Below are 21,208 nucleotides of genomic sequence, written 5' to 3' on the forward strand. Positions count from 1 at the left end.
ATGAAAAAAGCACCCTGCACACAGAAAACTAGAGTGTCAACCTAGAACCTGCCTTAGTGGTGGTGCTTACGCCAAACATCCCAGATGGGACTGGGAAGGCCTCGTACAAGCAACATGTGCAGGAGAACCAAGGAAGGTTCCCCTCTTCCTCAGATCCTGGAGAGCTCTTTCCAGTCAGTGTTTTCACTGTTGACTTAGTCTGAGGCCGATTCAGATTTTGTATTTGCAAGAAGAGTCTGATACGAGAGAGAGCTCAAATTCCCACTGGCAAACTGAAATGATACAGTCTAGGAAGGACTACACCACAATATATTCCTTTCTGCCTGGATATGCCAGCAAAAGCCCAGCACAGCTTTGTTTTATGCCCAGCTGCTGTCACTCACCTTGCTGTCTCTCCCTTCTTTCATTTTAAGGCTCCCCTCCAGCAGCAGCTGACGAGTCTCTTCAGGGGATGTCCCTGGGATGGGGGCCGTCAAGTCCAGGCGCAAGAATTCCTTCAGGATCTGGGACAGGGGAAAGCCAAAGGTGCTCTCAGACTGCAGCCTATGGAGGATGCTTCTCTTCCCTCCCTACAACCAAGGTCCCTTGCCCCACCTTGTCCACCTCGTCCGTGCTGCCCTCCACCACCTCGTAGGCGTCGATGCGGCCAACAATGGAGGCCAGGCGCTGCTGTTCCTGGCGCTGCCGCATGCGGGAATTGACATGGTTGATGAAACGCTCCACTGAGTTGATCTGGAAGGAGGGAGGGAAGTTAGAGGCTGCCACAAGGCAGGGGAGTGAAGTCCAGAATCCTGTAAAGTAGGAGCAAGGGAGGCAGCCTTGGGAAGACTATGCCACTAACAAAAGTGGGGGTTTTCCAGGTGAGGGGACACATGGAAAACCAGCACATGTGAGAAAGGTCTAGACTAGGACTTTTCTTCCTTGATACTATCCATGGGTAGAACAGTTCAAGTCGGGGAACATGCAGCCCCATGATTCTACTCACCAAAAGCGGTAAAGTCCTCAAGGGTTGTATCACCATTTTTCTTCCTGAATCAGGCATAGAGACTCTGAACTATGCAAGAAGGACCTTCGCCCAATATATGCCCCATTTTGCAATAGCGCAAACAGTGGTGTAGCTGGAGGGGGGCAGAGCACTCTGGCAGGCAGGGAGCCTCAGCAAGGTGGGCAAGTGGCCCCTCCCTTTGGAGCCATTCCCGGTGAGGGGAGCAAAATGGAGTTTTGCTCCTCCCGCCGGGAATGGCTCTGAAGGGAGTGGTCGCTTGGCCGCCTCGCTGAGGCTTCCTGCCAGCCTGAATGCTCCACCCCCCTCCAGCTACACCATGGAGCACAAATGCAGAAATGGACACTGGGCACAAAGGCTGCACCCTAAGACTCCTAGCCTTTCTGCTTTTTAAAAAGAAACAAGCCGCTAGTCCTCAAGCTTGGAAAGATTCGCTAAAAAGCAGGGGAGAAGAGCCAGGTTGCAGAAGTCAGCATGGGAGCAGGGGAGGGAAATGGTCACAGCCCTAATTATTTCCCACCAGGTGCCCCCCTTCTTCCCCTTCCCCAAGCCAGTTACCATGGTGACTATGGCTTCCCGGGTGTGTGGCTCTTCCGTCTTCTTGAGTACTGACTTCAGCAAGAGCGGGTACTTGGTGAGGCGCTGGTGTGGCTTCACGAGCATGTCGCTCAGCTTCAGCCGATTGCACTGCTTGTGTTTCTCAGCCCACTGCAGGCACAAAGGAGCAGGGTCAGTGGTGTGGCACTGGGCCTTGGAACAAGCCAGCCAGCATCCCAGGATCCCAGTTCTGCCGGGTCCCAGCTGCCTCCACTTCCACCGAAATATCTGCAACCCCAGCTGAGAAGCTGGACTCCCCATCCACTGCCACCATCCCTGGAGTACAATGCCTGTCCCCACCCCAAGCCACGCATGGAGCAAAACTCCATGGTAAAGTCCTTCTGGGGGACTGTACCACTTCAGGCTGCAGGTAGGGTCTGGCCAGACCAGCACCATTCTTACCGTGACATAGATGCGGAAGAGCTCGTTGTCCCGCAACAAGTTTCGCATGTGTTCCATGCAAGCTTCCTCTTCCATACAGTAGCGGATGTAAGGTTTGAAGAGAGAGCCAAACTGCAAGGGGAAAAAAAGGCTAAGAGGTGGCCCAGAAAGATAGGTCAGGATGCCTTAGCACTGGACATTTTTCCACAGTTTAAGACGCCTGGCCTCACTGCTGTGAAAGCCAGGGGCCTGAAACCTGAGTCCCGTGGCCAGAGGGCAATGCCTTACTCTCTGTGCCACCAAGGCAGCAAATGGAGGAGGGAGCTGCTGACTGCTTGCATCTGTGCCCTTTAGCACCACCACTACTGATGGCCAGAGGGGGTATTGCAGCTACCAACTCCAGCAAGGGTCAGGTGACTCCAGGGGCCAGAAGGCTTCCACTTGGTCATTTATAGCTACCAATTCTGGCTAATCATTTGGATAAAGCTTAAGTGGGACTCTTGACTGCCCCAACTTGTTTCCATGCCTCTCAGTGTGCTTTCTACTTCACTAGTTTGCCTAGCGTCACTGCAGCTCTGGCAGCCAGCTTTCAGTACCAACATTCAGGCTGAGAACCTACTGATGTGCAGAACGCCTCTGAGCATAAACATTTCAGAAAGGCCATGGCAGCATCCCACACACACACACCCCCACCCCTAGCAGGCACGGATAAGTTGCCAGGGCAGGCAGCAGGGTACCCACCATCTTGAAGCCCTTGAAGAAGTCAATGGGGTCCAGTAAGGCCCGACTCGCCCTGGCCTTGTCTAAGATGGGTGCCATGACGCTTCTCCAGAGCACACGGTGCAGCTGGATTATTTCCTGGATGTTGCTGAAAAGGCTCTCGGCTTCCACCTGCAAGAGAGGTAAGAGGGGATTGTGTTTGCAGGCGGGGTCAAGAGTGCCCTTCTTGGACACTTCTTGGCAAGCCCTTCTCCTGTTGTTGCTTCCCCAGCAATCAATGGCAGACTGCCTCTGCATTTGGAGGACTCATTTTGCCATCATGACTAACAGCTATTGACGGAACTCTCCTCCCCCCTTCAGCACCGGTCAAATAGGTCTGGGAGGTTTTTGTCTGAAAACCTGCCAAGCTTCTTTGGCCTAAGGTGACATTTGGTTTTTAAAAAAAACAAAAACACTTGCATATGCTGCGGGAAGTGATGCCTCACAGAAACCGCTGATTGCTTTGCATTGTTTGTGTTGAAGAAAAACTTTCTCCTTCAGTGTGCCAGTTGCAGGGCACACAGTTAAGGCATTTCTTCAAACCATTACAGATGGTAAAAGTGCTTCCCGTCAGAAGCTGATGAAGTGAAAGTAGGTCACTTCCTGGGGAGAGGCAAGAAACCGGTCTGGGGAGATGGCACTGTGCCGCAGGAGCCACCAGGAACAGTCAGTGGCAGACTGCGAGCTCGAAGAAGGCAGAGTCAGTGCTGAGGAAAGAGAGCTCGTGTATTCAAGGCCTGCCATCTGCCCTGGTTGGCTCCCAGGAGCAAGAATCTAGCCTGCCCCTGGTCTGGATGACAAAGGCAAATCAAGTCCTGAAGAGCGTCACAGCAGCTCCACTGCATCAAGGCAAAGTCCTCTCTTGTCCAGCACTAAGACCACTTTGGCAAGAGTCCTGGACAGAGGTCCACATTGCCTCCAGGGTACTCCAGCACCCTATCCTGCTGCTGTGCCTCCAACCACTGATTTTACACACACACAGGTAGACTGTGCTTGAACATGGAGGATCCAACATTGCCATGATTTATAGCCACAGACAGACTTTGTTCCTCCATGCATCTGTCTAATTCCCTTTTGAAGCCACTTGAGCTAAACAGGGGACAAACCCCAGACTCCCTCACGTGCTTCTGGCACAAAGCATGCTGGGAGGCATAGGCAACGAACACTTCCCCGAAGACAACAATTACATCTACACAACTCAGGCTTAATTCAGATGTGTCCTGCACACTGCCAACAAGACTTGAGTGGGGGTGGGGGATGGGGTTTGGAGGTTTCAAACAAGACGCGCCTTGACACCCTCACCAAAGCGTTACTGCGTCTTGGATGGACATGGGACGTTGTCACAACTGGCCAATTTCACAATGTTTTAAATGTCTTTTTGCGGTGTGTGTGCATGCCTGCTTTCAGAGTAGAAAAGAGTGTGCCTTACCTCACACAACAGCCCCGATTCTTGCAGGTTTAAGAGGCAAGACAGGAAGAGCTGTGGAGAGAACGGGAGATGGCTTATATTATTGTGCTGGTTTGTTGGTTTCCCTTCAATTGGGGGATCTAAACTGCCAGGGAGGGTGAGCTGCACTCAGACCAGAGGCTGTTCCAGCCCAAGCATGTCCCATCTGGAATCTTTCCCTGCCAAAACCTCCAGGAAGGACAGGATCCTGCCAAGCCCTTCAGGGCCACCTCACAAGGGGGACAGAGACACAACCGGAGGGCATGTCCAGGTCAGGGTCTCACACAGAATACACAGGGGAGGAGAGGCATGGGATCCTCTGAGGGTGTAAGAGTGAGTAAGCTTCCATGGTTGATTCAGAAAATCAACATGGTTCTCAGAGGCTGGCAAAATTCTGCTTTAGCTTCCTGGCACCTGTGCAAACCTCTCCATCATTCCCCACAACCAGCCCAAGACCATCCAGGGAGGTGCTCCAAATGCCCTCCCCCACTTACCTGGTGACATGTCAGCTGCCATGTCCACTACTCCTGCTCCCTGGTTTAGAAAGAGGGAAATGGAGCAGAAAAGGAAGTGTGAAAGACACTCAAGGCACCACTCTCCTCCTCCACACTTCTGGTTCTGCTCCATTCCCTTTTTTCTCTTCAAATTCAGAGAGCATCCCCACTAATCTGTCTCCTGAGGCAACTGACTCAGTTGGCCTCATGGATGGACCAGCTCTAATCACATCTTTTCCTATCCTTCTCAACTGACTGCCCCTCTGCCACCGCTTCCTCACACTTCCATGCTCCGTCTGTACGTATGCTCTGAAAAGGAGGAAGGAAACCCACCATTCCTTGCTTGCCAGCTCTGTGACCATCCTGATTTCAAGTACAGAAAGGGTGGTTGGAGTCCTGTTTCTGGAAATGACTCCATTTGGCATGACGATAAATATATGGCCTGGGTCTATGGAAGAGAGGTTTTTGGAACAGCAGTAATTCTTTGCTTGTCTCTAAAAACCTCATCAGACTTTGCATTACTATAGTGCTTTTTCTGGTGCTTCCGACATATTAACTGGATATGGTCCTTAGAACAAGTGGCATAGCTAAGGGAGGCTTGGGGGGGGCTATTGCCCCAGGCTCCACACTGAAAATCTGCAGGAGCCTTTTAAACAAAGACTTCTGGTTTTCGCTCCTGGAGTTCAGAGGACATGAAGCTGCTTCAGCACTTTTCTTGCTCCCCAGAGACACTTGGGTTGACTCTCCCCTCCCCAGATTTCCCGGGGTTCCCCCATATCTTTCCTTCTTTATTTAGGGGATTTCCCAGGGTTCCCCAGCAAGGTCCCAGGTGATTTTCACATTCAAGTTACTTTTGCCTTGTATCAGGGTTCTTGCCTGATGCAATACCCCTTCTTTAGAGTACAATCCAAAGTGCTCACTAGGCCGGTGCAAGACACTTGTGCCAGTCCGGGAGTGTCTCAAATGTTCTGTAAGGTACGTCTGCAACGACTCAGGAGTCAAGAGGCCAGCGCAAAGACATGCACAGGCTTCCCTGCACCAGATTCCAGCTGGCAACAGGTGAGTTATATGATGGCCTGGGGAGGCCGGTGAGGGGACAGAATGGAGGCGTTTTTGGGTGGGCAGACTGGGCCCAGGGGGAGACGGGACTGGCCTCTCTCAATTTAGCTGGCGCAGCTCCAAGTAGCCCTATTGAGGTGGCTGCCATGCAACACAGGGTAAGGGGAAATAAATCTTCTTACTCCGAGTTGCACTGGATCCACCTCCTACCCTGCACCTGCCCAGTCAGCCTGCCTGTTCCAGCACAGGACAGAACTGGGCTGTTATTTATTTTAGAAATACAAAATTTGCTGAAAGCAGCAGGGTTTAGAACCTGAGGTCCCTGTGCTAACCCAGTGCAAGTTGCACTAACTCACTGAACCATTCAAGGCCCTTATGAATACTGAGCAAAGAGAAGGGATATAGCTAGTAAACGGCAGAGATTTCAGTTGAAGCTATTCATACGAGATGCAGGAAATTTGGCTACAATTTTAAGAAGAAAAACACAGGCTTGATTTCCCTATGTAATGGACTGTCCTCTATGTTTAACAAAGCAATCCCTGCTTTATGAACTGGTTCCTTGCCCCAGGAGTTGGACAACCAGCATGCCATAGTGGTCAGAGTGCTGGATTTGAAACATGAAGGTTTGGCTTCCCAGGTTCAAATCCTTCCCCAATCATAAAACTCTTTAAGGGACCTTTGGCCAGTAATTTGCTCTTGCCAGTGAATTTGATTCCCAGGCTTGAGGAATGAATTTTATTCAAGGAGTTCAATCTCCCTGATCAGCAAATGATTTAAATTTAATTTTTTTTAATTAAATTTTTTCACTTTTTATTTTTCCTCTCGCTTAAGGAATTGTGCTCCTTGCTTAGCAAATTGATGCTCCTGCTTTTGAGTTGATTCCCTTCTTTATGAATTAGTTCCTGATTCTCAGAAGAGCTCCCAGACTTTAAACAGGCTGAGAACTGCAGATCTGCTGGGTGGGTTGACACCTTCATTGTCTGCCTTTCCCAAATATTTAGCTAAGGGGCAGTGTCACCAAGTGGATAATGAATTAGACTTTGTTCCAAGAAAACCTGAATTCAGGTTCTACCCCTCCCTTCACTTGCCAAATGCAAGAATATACAGCAACAGAATTTTGATTGTGTCATATGGCGGGAGCTTCCAAAATCTTCTTTGACCCTGAGTTCAGATGCCTTAGCTATGCCACTACTTAGAACAAACCTGAAAAGCTAAGTATTATTCTCCCCATCTTGCAGATGGGAAAGACTGAGGCAGAGAGGGAAATGTTTGCTCAAGGCCACTGCTGGGTTCATGGCAGGGGAGAGATTCAGACGGCGGAGGATTGCTAATGTTAGCACCGTCTCTTCACCACCCCCACCGGCTCCTGAAGAGTGTGAGCAGCCAGCCGGCCAGCACTTCATGCACCCCTGTTGCCATCCTCCAGCATTTGCTTGAGCATAGGCGCACTTACATCCGTGATGACTTTCAGCTTCTTGATGTAGGAGGCCTCCGTGTGCAACAGCTCCCAGATTGCTTCTTGCTGATGACACTGACGGCGCGTCAGACCCTAGATGGGGTGTTCGTGGCGACACAGGGAGAAGAGGCAGGCTTTATTATGCTTTTCTGCTGTCATAGTTCAATGGTAAAACCCCTCTTTTGCATTCAGAAAGTCCCAGGTTTAGTTCCTGGCAGAGAGGGGTCTTTCCCAGACTTACCTGGAAAGACTCCTCTCTGCCTGAAACCCTGTAGAGTGGTTGCCAGTCAGTGCAGACTGTACAAAGCTTCACGTGCCTTTCTGTGTGAGGGGGAAGGACTGCAGCAAAGCGAGTGCACCATCCAAGAACATAATATTGTCCCCTGCGTGCAATACGTGCAATTTTAAAACAATTGATCAGTCCAGTGGTTCACAAATCTTTTGGCACCGGGACCCACTTTTTAGAATGTCAATCTGTCAGGACCCAACAGAAGTGATGTCATTAACCTGAATGTGATGCCATGGCCAGAAGTGACATCATTCAAACAGGAAAATGTGTAACACCCCCATACGACAAAATTAAATCAGATCAATCCATCGAGTAATTAAAAGTTTGCAATAAGTAAAAAAATTATTTAGAATAAAGAAGAACCCTCCTAACTCTCCCAAGCAGTTGCTGATCAGTTCAAAAGGCTGCAATCCTATCCACACTTACCTGAGAGTAAGTTCCATTGACTATCATTGTTAAAAGCATATACATAGTTGCCTGTTAAAAGCACCCATCTGTAACATTTCCCCAAAAGCAGTCACATACCATGGGAGCATCAAGTGTAATATATTAAAAATAAAATACCCATTGAAATGAATGGGGGCCTACCTGAAATTGGCAAGTGACCCACCTAGTGAGTTCCACAGTCTGAGAAATACTGGATTAATCCAGCAATCACAGTTTTATCTATTATTATTGTTAAGAACATTTATAGACTGCTTTGCAACCCAAAACATTTGCAAAGCTAAATAAATACGTATATTTCCCAGCACTGTTGCAAAAGGGCTCGCAATCTGTTTATTGTACATAGCATACATGGCACACTTTTACTGTAGTGATCTTGTCTCCTGTGACATCAGCTGCCTCAAGTTCCCAGAAGGGTGCAAAGATGGGGATAGAAGCTTTCTCAATGAATAAATTAAAATAAATCAACTACTCGGGGCTGCAGCCCTATGAACGCTTGCCAGAAAGGAGCCCTTGCTGGACACAGTGGGTCTTACTTCCGAGCAAAGCAAGTTCCAGATCGCATTGTGAAACTCATGCAATTAATTGGCTCGGGTGGCTTGAGCCAGGGGACAGTCCTAACCGGGAGTAACCTTGCTGTGGGATGACCTTAGAGGAGTGCCAGACTCAGCTCAGCAAGGATCACAAGGACCAGCCTGCTCGAAGGGAGAGGCAAGCATTGACCCCATCCCACTCGGCCCTCACCTCTGTGCCCTCGATGATCTCCTGCCAGCTGTCTTCCAGGGCCAGGCTGCCATCGTCATCCTCCTCCTCTTCCCAGGAATCCTGGTCGAAGCAGAGCTGCTGTGGGAACTTGGGCAGACCAAAAAGGCTGTAGCTGTGCAATTTGCTTTCCAGCTGCTCCATCTTGTCCATCTCCTACGGGAGCACAGAGAGCACAGCCTAAAATCCAGGAGGAATGTGTGACACGTCTTCTCAGTTGGCCCATCAGTCCACTTGGTCTGATTCTTTCAGGGTTTTGGAGTTTCTTCTGAAATCTCTGATGTTTCCATCACTACACTTTTGTTTTTGATTGCTATAAACTGACTTGGGGAGGCGGGGGGGGGGCTCTTTGAGGGTTTAAATTGCAAGATAAAGTTAGTAAATAGTTGCACAGGGGTGAGAAAAGCTGCCCCGGTCAAATTTTATGTACCTCTTTTATGTACCTGTTAAAAATAAGAAAAGAACCTTGCTGGTTTAGACCAAAAAGGGGTCAATACAACCCAGCATTCTGTTCCCAAGAGAGGGCAGCCAAATGGGAAACCCAAATACAGGCCATGAAGGTAAGAGCCCTATCCAGTTCTCAGTATCTGGTCTTCAGAGGTATACTGCCTCTGAACTTGGAGGCTCTGCCCACCCATTATGGTTAACAGCTGTTGGCAAGGCCATCTCACAGTATAAGAGCCTGCCTTCCAAATCTAGGGCAGCATCTTGCTTCCCACAGTGTCCACCCACAAGCAGGTCATCAAAGAAACAGCCGCCACACTGCCGTTGGGCCCAGGAATAGAAATTCTGTGGTAGACAGCACCTGGAGGTGGAGGCTCCTTCCACCCCTCATGGCTGACAGTCGCAAAGCAACCTCTCTTCCTCCTCTGCGAAAATGCCAGGAGCCCTAATAGCCTTCTTTGTTTGCACCCAACACACTTCAAGGCCTGCCATCAACTTGTCTCTCCAGAAGGAAACCCTGGGCTCACCACAGCCTACCCTCCTGCCATGCCCCCAAAAGAAAAGGGGTGTCCCCCAGCACCAAGAAGGTCACCAACATACCCGCGTGAAAGGGCTGGTGCTGTTGCCAGAACCGAAAAAGCCGCTGAAGCGACTGGCAGCCCGGTTCTTCCAGGTATCGATGCCATTGCCAGCGAGGGGGGCGCCCACATTCTGCAAGAGGTCCTGGCTGGGGATGTTGGAGTCGCCCAGAAATTCGTTCATGTTCTTCCTCTGCCTCCCAGGGGCCTGCAAAGCAAAAAGGGAGGAGAGAGTGGAATGAGCGGATGATAGCACTGGCAAGGGAGGTGGGACAAAGGCAGGGGCTCTCCCCCTGAGGCCACAGAGTTGAGACGGCTGCGAGTACCTTGAGGAGAAAGGAGAGCTGCAACAGGGTGCAAAAGAACATGATGCTTTTTGTCTCTGGCTCGCCAACTAAATGGCCGCTGTGTCTCTGAGCAGGGCACAGAAGCACAAATCCCCAAACGGAACAGCTAATCTGGGCTAGGCCTTGCTATTCTCAGAGCCTGAAAGCCCTCCCTCGCCTCCCTCCTTCCAGGGTGACCTGGACTCTGTTGATCTATCTCAGCCAGAGGCCACTGCTGGGGCAAGAGCCAGAATTTGGAGCAAAAGGAGGAAAACAAACAAAATCTCGATTTATTTTGTTAAACAGTCAATGACGGCGGCATCAATGGGAACGGATCTATCTATTCGTACGCAGGATTATTCAAGAAACATGCAAGTGAAGGTTTCTTTTTATACACCGAAGCACAATATTGAACATTGTGGAGCACTTTTCAAGGGGTTTTGTGCTAAGCTCCATGCGCATGGGTTGCTTGCTTGCTTTCCCTCGCTGCTCTTCAGAATTCAGGAATCCTGGGGGAACTGTTCATGAAACCTCCCAGAACAAGGCTCCAATCCTATACATCAGTGGTTCTCACATATTTAGCACCAGGACCCACTTTTTAGAATGAGAATCTGTCAGGACCCACTGGAAGTGACGTCATGACCGGAAGTGACATCATCAGGCAGGAAAATTTTTCACAATCCTAGACTGCAATCCTACCCACACTTACCCATTTACTATCATTTAAGTCCCATTTACTATCATTGTTAAAAGCATCTTCATAGTTGCCTGTTAAAAGTGCAGGTCTGTAACATTTCCCCAAATTCAGTCTCATACCATGGTAGCATCAAGTCTAATATATTAAAAATAAAATATTGAAATGAATGGGGACCCACCTGAAATTGGCTCGCGACTCACCTAATGGGTCCCGACCCACAGTTTGAGAAACACAGCTATACATACTTTCCTGAGCGTTAAGTGCCAATGAAGTCAGAGACTTACACATGAGTGGACATGCATAGGATTGTTTCATCAACGGCTTTAGAAGCACACACTTTGCAGCCTCTGGGCCATTTTGTATTTAGAGGTGCGCACCTGAAAGCGTACACTGCAAACGTACAGCTTTATCCCAGCCTTTCTCCAATGAGCAAAGAGTGGCACACAGAGTCATGCACTCCTGATATCTTTCATCCTTGCAACAGTGAGATTGATAGTGGCACACCAGGATCGCTTAGGGAACTGAATGGGCGATTGAACACAGATCTCCTGGAATAAACTCTGTGCTATCTGCTACACCGTGCTGCTCTCTAGCTTGGTTAGTTGGCACCCTTCAGTCTCGAAAGACTATGGTATAAGCCTACAGCACCCGGTATTCCCAGGCGGTCTCCCATCCAAGTACTAACCAGGCCTGACCCTGCTTAGCTTCTGAGATCAGACAAGATCGGGCATGTGTAGGGCGAATACGTTAATCATGCAATGCCCAGGGCAGATAACCCAGAACACATTCCACATGTGTAAAGTGCATTATCCTGCTATCCTTACAACAACTGTTGCATAAGGAAAGGAAGCCTTCCCCCCCCCCATACTGTAGATGGGGAAGACTGAGGCTGAGACTGCATGTATTCCCCAAGGCCACCTAGTGAGTTTGTGGCAGGGACAAGACTCAAACAGGGCAATTGTTGATTCACAGTTTGGTCTCTTAGCCCCTGCATCAGCAAATTTCCGTGTTGGCACGTCTTTGCTGTTTTCCTTTAGCAGATCCGCAAAAGGCAATCTTTGCTATTCTCAAATATTCCCACCATCTAGCCATCCCTTGGAAAGTAGAACTGGTGGTCAGCGCCAGTTTCATTTTTCATGTCTCCTTACACCAAGCATCTCCACCATCACCTGTCAGACTGCTAGCCATCCAGAGGAGCACAAACAGGTCCATCAGTTGAGAGGTTAGAAGGGAAATCTTCTGGGCTACCAGGGCCCCAACTCCACCCTGCACACTAAGATACCCCTAAATAAAATTAACAAATACAGGGTGACCCCAAAAAAACAGAACCCACAAATCTTTGAATAAAACTGTTAATTTCAATTTTTCTTCTTTTTTCTTTCAGACTTTTATGCAAAGCGAACAAGGTAACTGAAACTTTGGGGAAAAATCATACACAGATTGAAGTTTGAGTCCAGTAAGTTTCTTGAAATTTACTGACCTTTGTAGGATTTAATAAAATTTTATGGGTTCTGTTTTTTTTGGGTCACCCTGTACAATAAACTCACATATGTCATATTGTCCCACACACTCACCCACACCACTCAAGCCTATTGTTGCTAAGGGCAGCTTCACCTCAAGATTAATTACAAGGTGAAGTCTCAACAGGTTCTAAAATAATTTACAGTGCAAACCTGAGATCACGCTGGGCTGGCATAAGTCCCTTACCCCGGCATGGGAGTGCTGCAAACATATCCTAAGGTACACTGGGTCTCCATATGAGTCAGGGAGGCCAGCACAAGAACATATTCTGGCCTCCTTGTGCTGGAGCAAGCTGCAGTGGAGGTGAGTTCACGCTGGCAGAGGGTCACCGGCTTGGGGGTTTGGGGAGGGCATAGGGTGTTCTGGGGGCATTCTGGGCTGGTGAGGGCAGGCAGACCAGTGAGCGGGCCCAGCCTGAGAGGGGTCTGGGATCAGCCTCTGGCACTTAAGCCATTTCTGCCCAGTGTTGCATATATGCAACAGGGATCAAGTGTGTACTCCTGTGGGTTGGGCAGAAATGGGTTAAGCTGGATCCCAACCCCCTGCCCGAGCAGCCCGGCCTAACTCCATGTTGTTCAGGTCTGTGCCAGCAATTTAGCTGGTACAGATCCGAGTAGCCCCATTGTGGTGGCTGGGGTAGTGCTTGGGGTAAGGGGAAAAATATCCCCTTGCCCCAAATTGTGCCACAGTCACCTCCAACCATGTGCTGGATACAGTCAGCCTGCTTTCCAGCACAGGTTAGGATTGGACTGCCCATCATGCAATCCTGTGCAGGCTGGCTCTTACATTAGTCCCACTGTGTTCAATGGGGCTTATTCCCAGGGAAGTGTACACAGGGAGTTGCACACTCTTGGCTGATTAATGACCTGCCATTTACAATTTCACTTGCTCGTTTTCAGTTATTTGCATATTATCGAAAAGCAAAGAATGAGGCTAGCATAAGATTGAGATGTAGCATTGCCCTGTTAAGAGTGAGGGTCACCCTCATTCATTCATTCATAAATTCCACCAACTGGAGGAATCGTGAATCAAGCTTAATCTTTACTTGCAGCCCACCCAATTAAGCATGTCGCCCCCTGTTAATCAAAGTTACATTTGCTGCCTGCCTCAGGTCTCTCCCCTCTACATTTCACTTACATGAGCCACCCCATCCCAGTTCTTCAACATTCAGGCTTCAACCCTTGGAAGGTTTCAACCCCTGCAGCCCAGCACAAACTTAGCCAGAGCATCAGGGCAAACCTACCACGGCTGCAGCTTATGCCAGCCCCAAAATCTCTCCCCAGGACGGAAGGCTCAGAGCAGGAATGGCTGACTTCTCCACAGACTCACCTTAGCGAAAGACTTTCTGTTCTTTGTGTGAGGACTGGGAAGAAGCCAGGCACAGGAGCCAGTAAGGGACCAGTCACCAGCCGGCTGGCAGGCAGAGAGAGAAAGGCCGCTCTTGAATCAACACTGTGTCCAAAGCATACACACCCCCACCCGTCACATTGATTGCATCGCTGAGGGGGACTTGCCGGATGCCCTGGTGACGAGGCATTCCTGGGCTCCAGCTCCTTTGGGGGCAGGCAGTGCCCTTGCCACGGGGAGAGGGTGAGAGGGTTCCTTGCCCCCTCAGACTTGACTCCAACGTGGGCTCCAAACTGGCCACAGCTGCTGTTCCAGGCCAGCCAAGATCATCTCTGCCCCATCCCAACACAGGTAAGCAGAGCTTTAAAAGGATGATTCTGGAAGACATCCAAGTAGAGGGCTGGTCCATTACAGGACAAAATATGCATTGCTGCCCCCTGTCCCTAGATTCGTTCCCACAGACAGCATTAATCTCCCCCCACAACAGCCCCCCAAACCCTTTTCAAGCCTCATCTCCTCCCCACCCTACGACCCCTTATGCTTCACATCCACCCTGGTCCCCAAACAGAGGATGAAACACTCATTAGTTCTCCAACACATCCTCAATGGCCCACAGCTAGCGGCGTCGTTAGGAGGATGCGGGGGTGCAGGTCATACCTGGTGACGTGCACAGGAGCAGTGACACCACTACTGGCCAAATTTTTTTAAATCTTGTTCTTTTCAAATAATACAATCATGTTATATATCATTCGATGGGTAATTTCATTGCAGAATGCAATGAATGGGCAATTTCATGCGTTGAAATATCTCTATTCTATCAAACGTTATAGCCAAAAAAAACCAATGGGGGCCAGGCAATGGTGCATCACCCCCAATGGGCCCACTGCATGAGAGGGGTCGATCATTTGGTGACACACTGTTCTCCTGCACCGGGTGACACAAACCATAGTGATGCCACTGAGCGGAACAATAGCATCATGTGGGAAGACGAACATGTGGATTGGACCCTTGGTAGCGCAGCCAATTGGTCTTGCACCAATGTCACCTGGGATGATTTGTGGCAGGGTCTGGTCTGTGAGCTTGGGTGTCTGTTTTATACTTTGTCATTGCCGATAAGTCATCTCTTCAGATAAAGGATCTGTCTGTAAGCAAGCAAGGACAGGCCTCCCACCCAAGAGAGAACTTGTTGGTGGGGGGGGGGCTGTGGGCAGTGATGTCACTAGGGTCTGTGTCACCTGGTGCGGGAGGCCAGTGCATTACCCCCATGATGGACCTCCTTCATGCAGTAGGCGGGGCAATACCCAGATGGTGTTATGCGAAAATCCCCTTTTGCCTTTTAGTTGTGATTTTCTCTCTATATCTGGTTATGTTACTACATCATGCAGGCTAAACTTCTCCCAGCACACAGGCCACATTTCCAGAACTCTGGTCAAGTCACAATCTCATGGTTACACAACCACCCCACCCCACCCCCATCCCCCCATGGTCACACATTAATTGAGGAAGTCTGGCATCTTAAATCACTGTATTCATTGTATTGTTTTAACCCAATCACTGTTTAAGTACTGTATGCAAACTTGAACTGCCTTCTTGTGTTGCTGATTCATTGTATTAAGTTCCCCCATCTAGGAACCCAGCCATAGACCCCACTGAATTTTGCTTCAACCTTGTTGAACTGACTGTATCTGTGTTCTGGCTAATATTTGTTTTAATGCCAATAAAGGTTCTCGAAATTGAATTTTGCTGATAACTGACATCCTGATCCTTTTCCAATGTTTTACATACTCCAAGCACCCTGCTGCGGGGTAGTAATCAAGCTACCATCCAGCTCATAACTGTCTCCAACCCCTTTTAAGAGAGGGCTTCCTCTCACATGCTCACTCTCTCTGCAAGGACCAACACATCTGTCTTGTGTCAGAGGGTCCTTTTCACAGGACTCTCCCCCCCCCCTCAACTGCTCTACAGGACAGGTAACTATCTTGCACCTAGAACTCTTTCCCTTCTTTCCCCCCCCCCTTTTTCTCCCCATCTTTAGTTAGCAGTTGGAGTTGGCAGACCAGGGACCCCTAAAATCCTTCCCTACAACCTTTCCTTTTTCTAATTTCCTCGGATGCACCAAATACTCTTCATACGCAACCACCATGAGAGCTAGGTACATTGGATTCAAGTATTAGGACCAAGAAACATACACTTATCATTTCTCCATGTGCATTATGTTTACCTTAGTACTTTTGTAATAAAACAATAATCTTTTATTAAAAGTTATCTTTCTCTCAGTCTCCTCTTTAAGCAAAAGGGAATTTCTCTGCATTACGCTGTCTTGTTATCCAGCCTACGATCCTAATAAGGGCAGTGTAATTATTCCCCTAAACAAAACAGCCCTTTTGGTAACAATGGTAGTAGTGTTGTCAACCCCCATGCATGTCACCGGGTGTGGTCCACACACCCCCAGAACCTTCCAGCAATGCCACTGGTTCCACTGCAGGTTTCAAAGCAACAGTCCTCAGACAGAAACACATCAAGGGAAGATTAGACAGAGAAAAGGCTGAATTCAAGTCTAACTTCCCAGCAGAGTGGTCTGAATCTTGACTTGGGTACCAGTCAAGCACTATGATGAGCTTGTTGTTGCTAGTGAGGAGCTGACATTGCCCTTATGTTATCTAATTTTAAGATAGTTACAGCTCAGCCTGGTTTCATTTTCTCTTGATATTGCACTAGGCTTTTTTCAAAGAATTTTATTTTCTTCTCAAGCCCACACACACACACCCCTGCCCACTGAGGATTCACTGAAACCCTTCTATGGAAACAAATTGGTTAGTCCCTAAGACTCCACAGGACTCATGTTGTTTTTGCTGCTACAAACCATGACGGTGATCCCTTTGGACTGTATCACAGGACTCTTAATGTGAACAAGAAAAGCTCTGTTAAGCCAGTGCCGGCCCATCCATGAGGCCAACTGAGGCAAGTGCCTAAGGCAACAAGTTGGCAGGGAGGGCACCCACCTCCATTTGCCCACTCGCCTGCACTGCTCCCCCTCCCCCTCTCCAGACTGCAAAAGGAAGAGAGGGCAGAGCAGAAGAGAAAGCATGGAGAAGAGAAGCATGGTGGGATAGAGTGTCTCCCTCTCCAACACTCTAGCCCAATACTCCTCTCCTCCACACTTTCTCTTCCACTCCATTCTCTTTTTCCTTTTCTAAATCTTTTTCATGCTCTTTTTCAGGGAGCAGAGGCTGGTACATTATCAGATGTGCATTCAGTCTCAGGTACTGGTAGGTTTTGGGTTACTGTAACCAGGCTACTGAAACTAAGCTATTGAAAGACTCATCCATGTGTCACATCCTCAGTTCTTGGAAGAGAAAGGTGCAGGTGGACAATGGCTGGATGATACAGTAGAACTCTTTAGAATGCGGGGGGGGGGGGTTCTAAGAGTAGAGGGAAGCTCTGCCTGGAAAAAAGAGAGAGCAACCAAGATGATGCTCTTGTTCTGGGTGAGTGGTTGTCAACTGTTTATCAGAGTCTCACATTGGCACATCTGACACAGAATTTCTGTATATTTTGCAGAAGATTCTGGAACTGAGACTTACAAAATTATGCATAATCTGAAACAGTGGAGACGGAATTTTCTCCCTCTCCCCCAATAGTAGAACCAGGCTGGGTCATCCAATTAAACTAACCAGCAGGAGATTTAGGATGGGCAAAAGAAGGGACTACTGAACACAGCCCATAATTAGCCTGCAGAACTCATTGCCACAAGAGATGGTGAAGGCTACAAGCTTGGATGGCTTTAAAGAGGGATTGGACCAATTCACGTAAGAAGATAGATCTACCAAAAATCTACAAGTCATGATGGCTGTGTTGAACCTCCAGGATCAGGGGCAGCCTGCCTCTGAATGAAATCTGATGCATGTCTTCTCAGAAGTAAGTCTCATTGAATTCAATGGGACATACTCCAGGTATGTGTGTGCGGGACTGCAACGTAAGAGTATTTATATACTGCTTTTCAGAACAAAAAAAAGTCTTCCAGTGCAAAATGAATGAGAAGGCTGTCCCCTGCCCCTGATGGGCTCAGAAAGAAAGAAGCACAAGAAAGAAGCACAAGCAAGACAGGCCAGCAAACAGCCCTTGAGAAGGAGACTGTCCTGGGATAAAAGGGGCCAGTCATTTTCCCCCTGCTAAACAGAAGAGAATCGCCACTTAAAAGGTCCCTCTGTGCATGGCTAGGGGGAGGGATTTTGCCCTTCTTCCCTTGAAGATGGAAACTAATGAGATGAAAGAGACAGAGGCTCAGCCTGCAGTGTCCCTTCAGATGACTGGGGGACACACCATTCTCCCACCATCATCATGTGAACTGCGCTTGCATCCTAATCAGACACCCAGCATGCCCTTGAAGTTATGCACTGAGAGGAAAGATCAGTGGAAGACTGGGAGATGCCTGCCTGCCAGCACAACCTGAACCCCAATAACCTGCTAAGAAACCCCAAGGCTGCCTAAAAACTTGTTCAAAAAATGTATGTGGGGAGGGAGCTGTTCCGATTATATTTATTTTGGTTTATGAGATTTTGGGCTGGAGAATCCAGGTTTCAATTAACTAGCTTTCCAGAGCAGTTCACGAGTGAAGAAAAATGAAAAAAAAATCAAACAAAGAGGATGAAAGGGTGATGCTGTCCATCAGATAAGAGGCTAAACAGGATAATGGCAACATATACACAGGGGCAGAGCAGCTGAAAATAAAGCAGAGATAAAGCCAGAGGTGTAGCAATTACAGCAAAGCCTTCAGCAGGCACTGAAAACTTGGTAAAAGGTGGTGCCGGACAACGCTTCCCAGAGAAGGCATGCCTTCAATGGGGCACCAGCTTGGAGAAGACCCTTTCTTTGATCTCTACCTACCACACCAATCTCTAATGACAAGGCACCCAGAGAAGGAGCCCAGACCTTAGTGGTTATTTCTCACCGGAGAGGGACTGTAGCACTGTGGTCAGCCCTTGCTTTGCATTCCAGGCAGAGTCCTTATCAGCACATCTAGGTAGACCTGGGAAAGACCCCCCTGGCTGAACCAGCCTGGGCTAGCAGTACTGACACAGTAGGAAGTGGCCTTCTGGGCAACCTTCCTGATGCCACTAGATGCTCAAGAGGGAGCTTTGGCTGTGGACAGTAGCAAGCTCCTGGGGCAGGGAATGGGCAGAGGTTGCACCATCAAGTCTTACCACGGGGGTGCAGGCACTCTTTGGACAGACGCCCGAGGTCCCAGACAGCACAAAGGCAGCTGTTCTTGTAGGGCGAGATGTGGGCACGAAGTCCCCTCCAAAATCCTTCTGTTGGTGCAGCTGCTTCAAAGTCGCAGGGATGAGAAACTGGGCATCCCATCCCACAAACGGAGAAAAGGCCCCACCGCACTCACCCACCGAGCAGCTGGGACAAAAACTGGATCCCCAGGTCATCTCTCTGCCCGCCCTAGCCCAGGCTTGGTGACGGTCTGTCTGCCCTTTGGGTGAGCGGAGAGCAGCAGCTGACAGGGAGACAATGCACCAGAGGGGCCGGACGCTCTTCCCAGCCCCGCTCTGTCTTCAGCTGTCGCCCCCCAGCCCCAGCCTCCCAACTCTCATTGTTCGCTGGAGCTGGGACAGGGGCTGGGAGACAGGAGGGCGGCTTGCTCTCCCTCCACCACCACTGCGGAGCCCAGCTGCTCCGCCATGGACCAAGGCTCTCTGGTGGGCAGCAGCCTTTACGGTGCACTCCCAGGCCCAGCTTTTATTCTGAACAGGTCCATGTTCAGAGCGCTTGACAGTCAAAGCCCACAGCAGAGAGACAGCCTAGTAGAATCAGGGGGCTACAAATGCACCCAAATAAATCATATGTGAGCACTCATTTGTGGGTAGGACTACGGAGCCTTCTGGTTTGGCACTAAGCCATGACGCCAGTACTACAGGAAAAGGGTGTCTGTCTTTGCCTCTCATTAACATGGTCCGAAAGACAGAAAAAGAGTCCTGCCAGGTGGGGCTGAGGATCCTTCTAGCCCAGCATCCTGTTCCCCACAGCTGTCAGTCCAAAGCTCACTACCAGGGCACAAAGGCGGGAGCCCTACCCCTGCTGCTTTAATCCACTGCTTCCCATGTTCAGAGGTAGACTGCCTCTGCATAAGGAGGTTCTATTTTGCTGTCCCCTAGAACAGCAACCTTCAAACTTTTCAGACTCCAGTTTTAACCCCAACCTGCAGCATGGGACCTATGTTTGAGACAGGCTTGGCATCAAAGATGGGCAAAGTCACACTTCCTGCTTGTCTCAGGAAACTGTGTACGGGCTGTGAGCACCACACGTCAGATAGCAGACAGAGAGATTTCCAAGATTGGAGCAGTCCTCAGGAAATGTGGGTCCAGCCCAGCTGGCTGCACAGTCTGTCGCCGGGAGGCCAGAATGGAAAAGGCACCAGGCTGCTCCAGAAAAACCCTGGGAGAGGAGCACACAACTGCCTGCCCTGGGCCTGGGGTAGGTGGCACTTGTGTCACATCTCCTGTGCTCTCCCAGCTCACTATTCCCCTGCCCTCCCCAATTCCTCCTCTGCTCCACTGCCGTCTTCTTGTGCCTTTAGTCATCCCCTTTGGTCCTGGGTGCAAATGCAGCCATTTTCTTATTACTGCAAGGTGACCAAAGCAGTAACCTTTCACATTGCCTTTTCCACTCCGTTCCCCCTCTTCCAGTTCAGGAAATGGGAGAAGCAGATGCTGGCACATTGGCATATCCTTGGCATACTGCCACAGGTGCAAGGGGCTCTTCGGCCAACGCTGTGTTTGGGTGAGATAGCAAAACTTCTCCCCATTAATTTTCTACGGGAAAATGCAGATTGATCCAAGTGTCACTCAGCCATAGTCTGCTGATTGAACTGGAGGCCTTACAAATGTGCAAAGTGATGACTGCAAGTGACAGTCAAGCAGAGGGGAGCCATGCAAGAGCCCCTTGGTTGGAGGATCAGCCCTTGTCGAGGAAGAAAGAAACGGAGGGTGGGTGGATAGGGAGCTGCCCGCAGCCTTAATGGAAAGGACAGAAGTTGTGTTTGGAAGGAGGGCAAACCGGCAGCTTCTCCTCCACCGTCTTGGTCTAGCCCAAGCAGGAAACTCGATGGTTTAGCAGAATTTGCAGAAAAGTGCAGTCGTCACTGAAGGAAAACACCCGTTACATAAGAAGAGGTTCTTGGCACAGGTGATAAGAGCATGTTTCACACTGTTCTTTAAGTGTCCTCCTCATTAATAAATAACTTCTTGCCCTTCTGAGCAGTGGCGCCGATTGCTCTCTTGATAGGCCGTCAGAGGTTGGTGCCACAAGTGGAGCCTGAGAAATCAAGGTCCAGAGACTGCCTCTTCCAGGGACTAGTGAGCCAAGCGTCGCTCCTCCAGTCCTCCAGTTGCTCCTCCAGTCTGGCAATGCTCAGAGCTGTGGCCCCAGGGATGTTTTTGCACCACCAACCTGCACGGCACACATCCTTCACAAGGGAACTGATGTGATGGTGGGAGGTTGGTTCAGGGCCTGCTGCAAGCATGTGCAAAAGGGGGGGGCTCACCTCCCTGCCGCAGCTGCTTTTCGTCTCAAATGAGCTCCAAGAACTGAGGAGA

At 49.5% G+C, this 21,208-nt stretch overlaps 1 protein-coding gene across 1 annotated transcript in view; it reads right to left on the bottom strand.

Annotated features, from left to right (window-relative positions):
- The window catches only part of PLEKHG5 (pleckstrin homology and RhoGEF domain containing G5), a 46,636-nt gene that overhangs the window by 2,739 nt on the left and 22,689 nt on the right, over positions 1-21,208 (bottom strand). The window contains exons 9-17 of the mRNA XM_066637468.1: positions 9,736-9,921; positions 8,674-8,847; positions 7,194-7,289; positions 4,170-4,220; positions 2,723-2,872; positions 2,003-2,113; positions 1,562-1,711; positions 595-732; positions 384-503 (exon numbers count right to left, since the gene is read on the bottom strand). Coding sequence (XP_066493565.1) covers positions 384-503; positions 595-732; positions 1,562-1,711; positions 2,003-2,113; positions 2,723-2,872; positions 4,170-4,220; positions 7,194-7,289; positions 8,674-8,847; positions 9,736-9,921 — 1,176 coding nt within the window. The remainder of the gene's footprint in view (positions 1-383; positions 504-594; positions 733-1,561; positions 1,712-2,002; positions 2,114-2,722; positions 2,873-4,169; positions 4,221-7,193; positions 7,290-8,673; positions 8,848-9,735; positions 9,922-21,208) is intronic.

This window comes from Tiliqua scincoides, chromosome 9 (genome assembly GCF_035046505.1).
Source record: "Tiliqua scincoides isolate rTilSci1 chromosome 9, rTilSci1.hap2, whole genome shotgun sequence".
Taxonomy (NCBI): Eukaryota; Metazoa; Chordata; class Lepidosauria; order Squamata; family Scincidae; genus Tiliqua; species Tiliqua scincoides.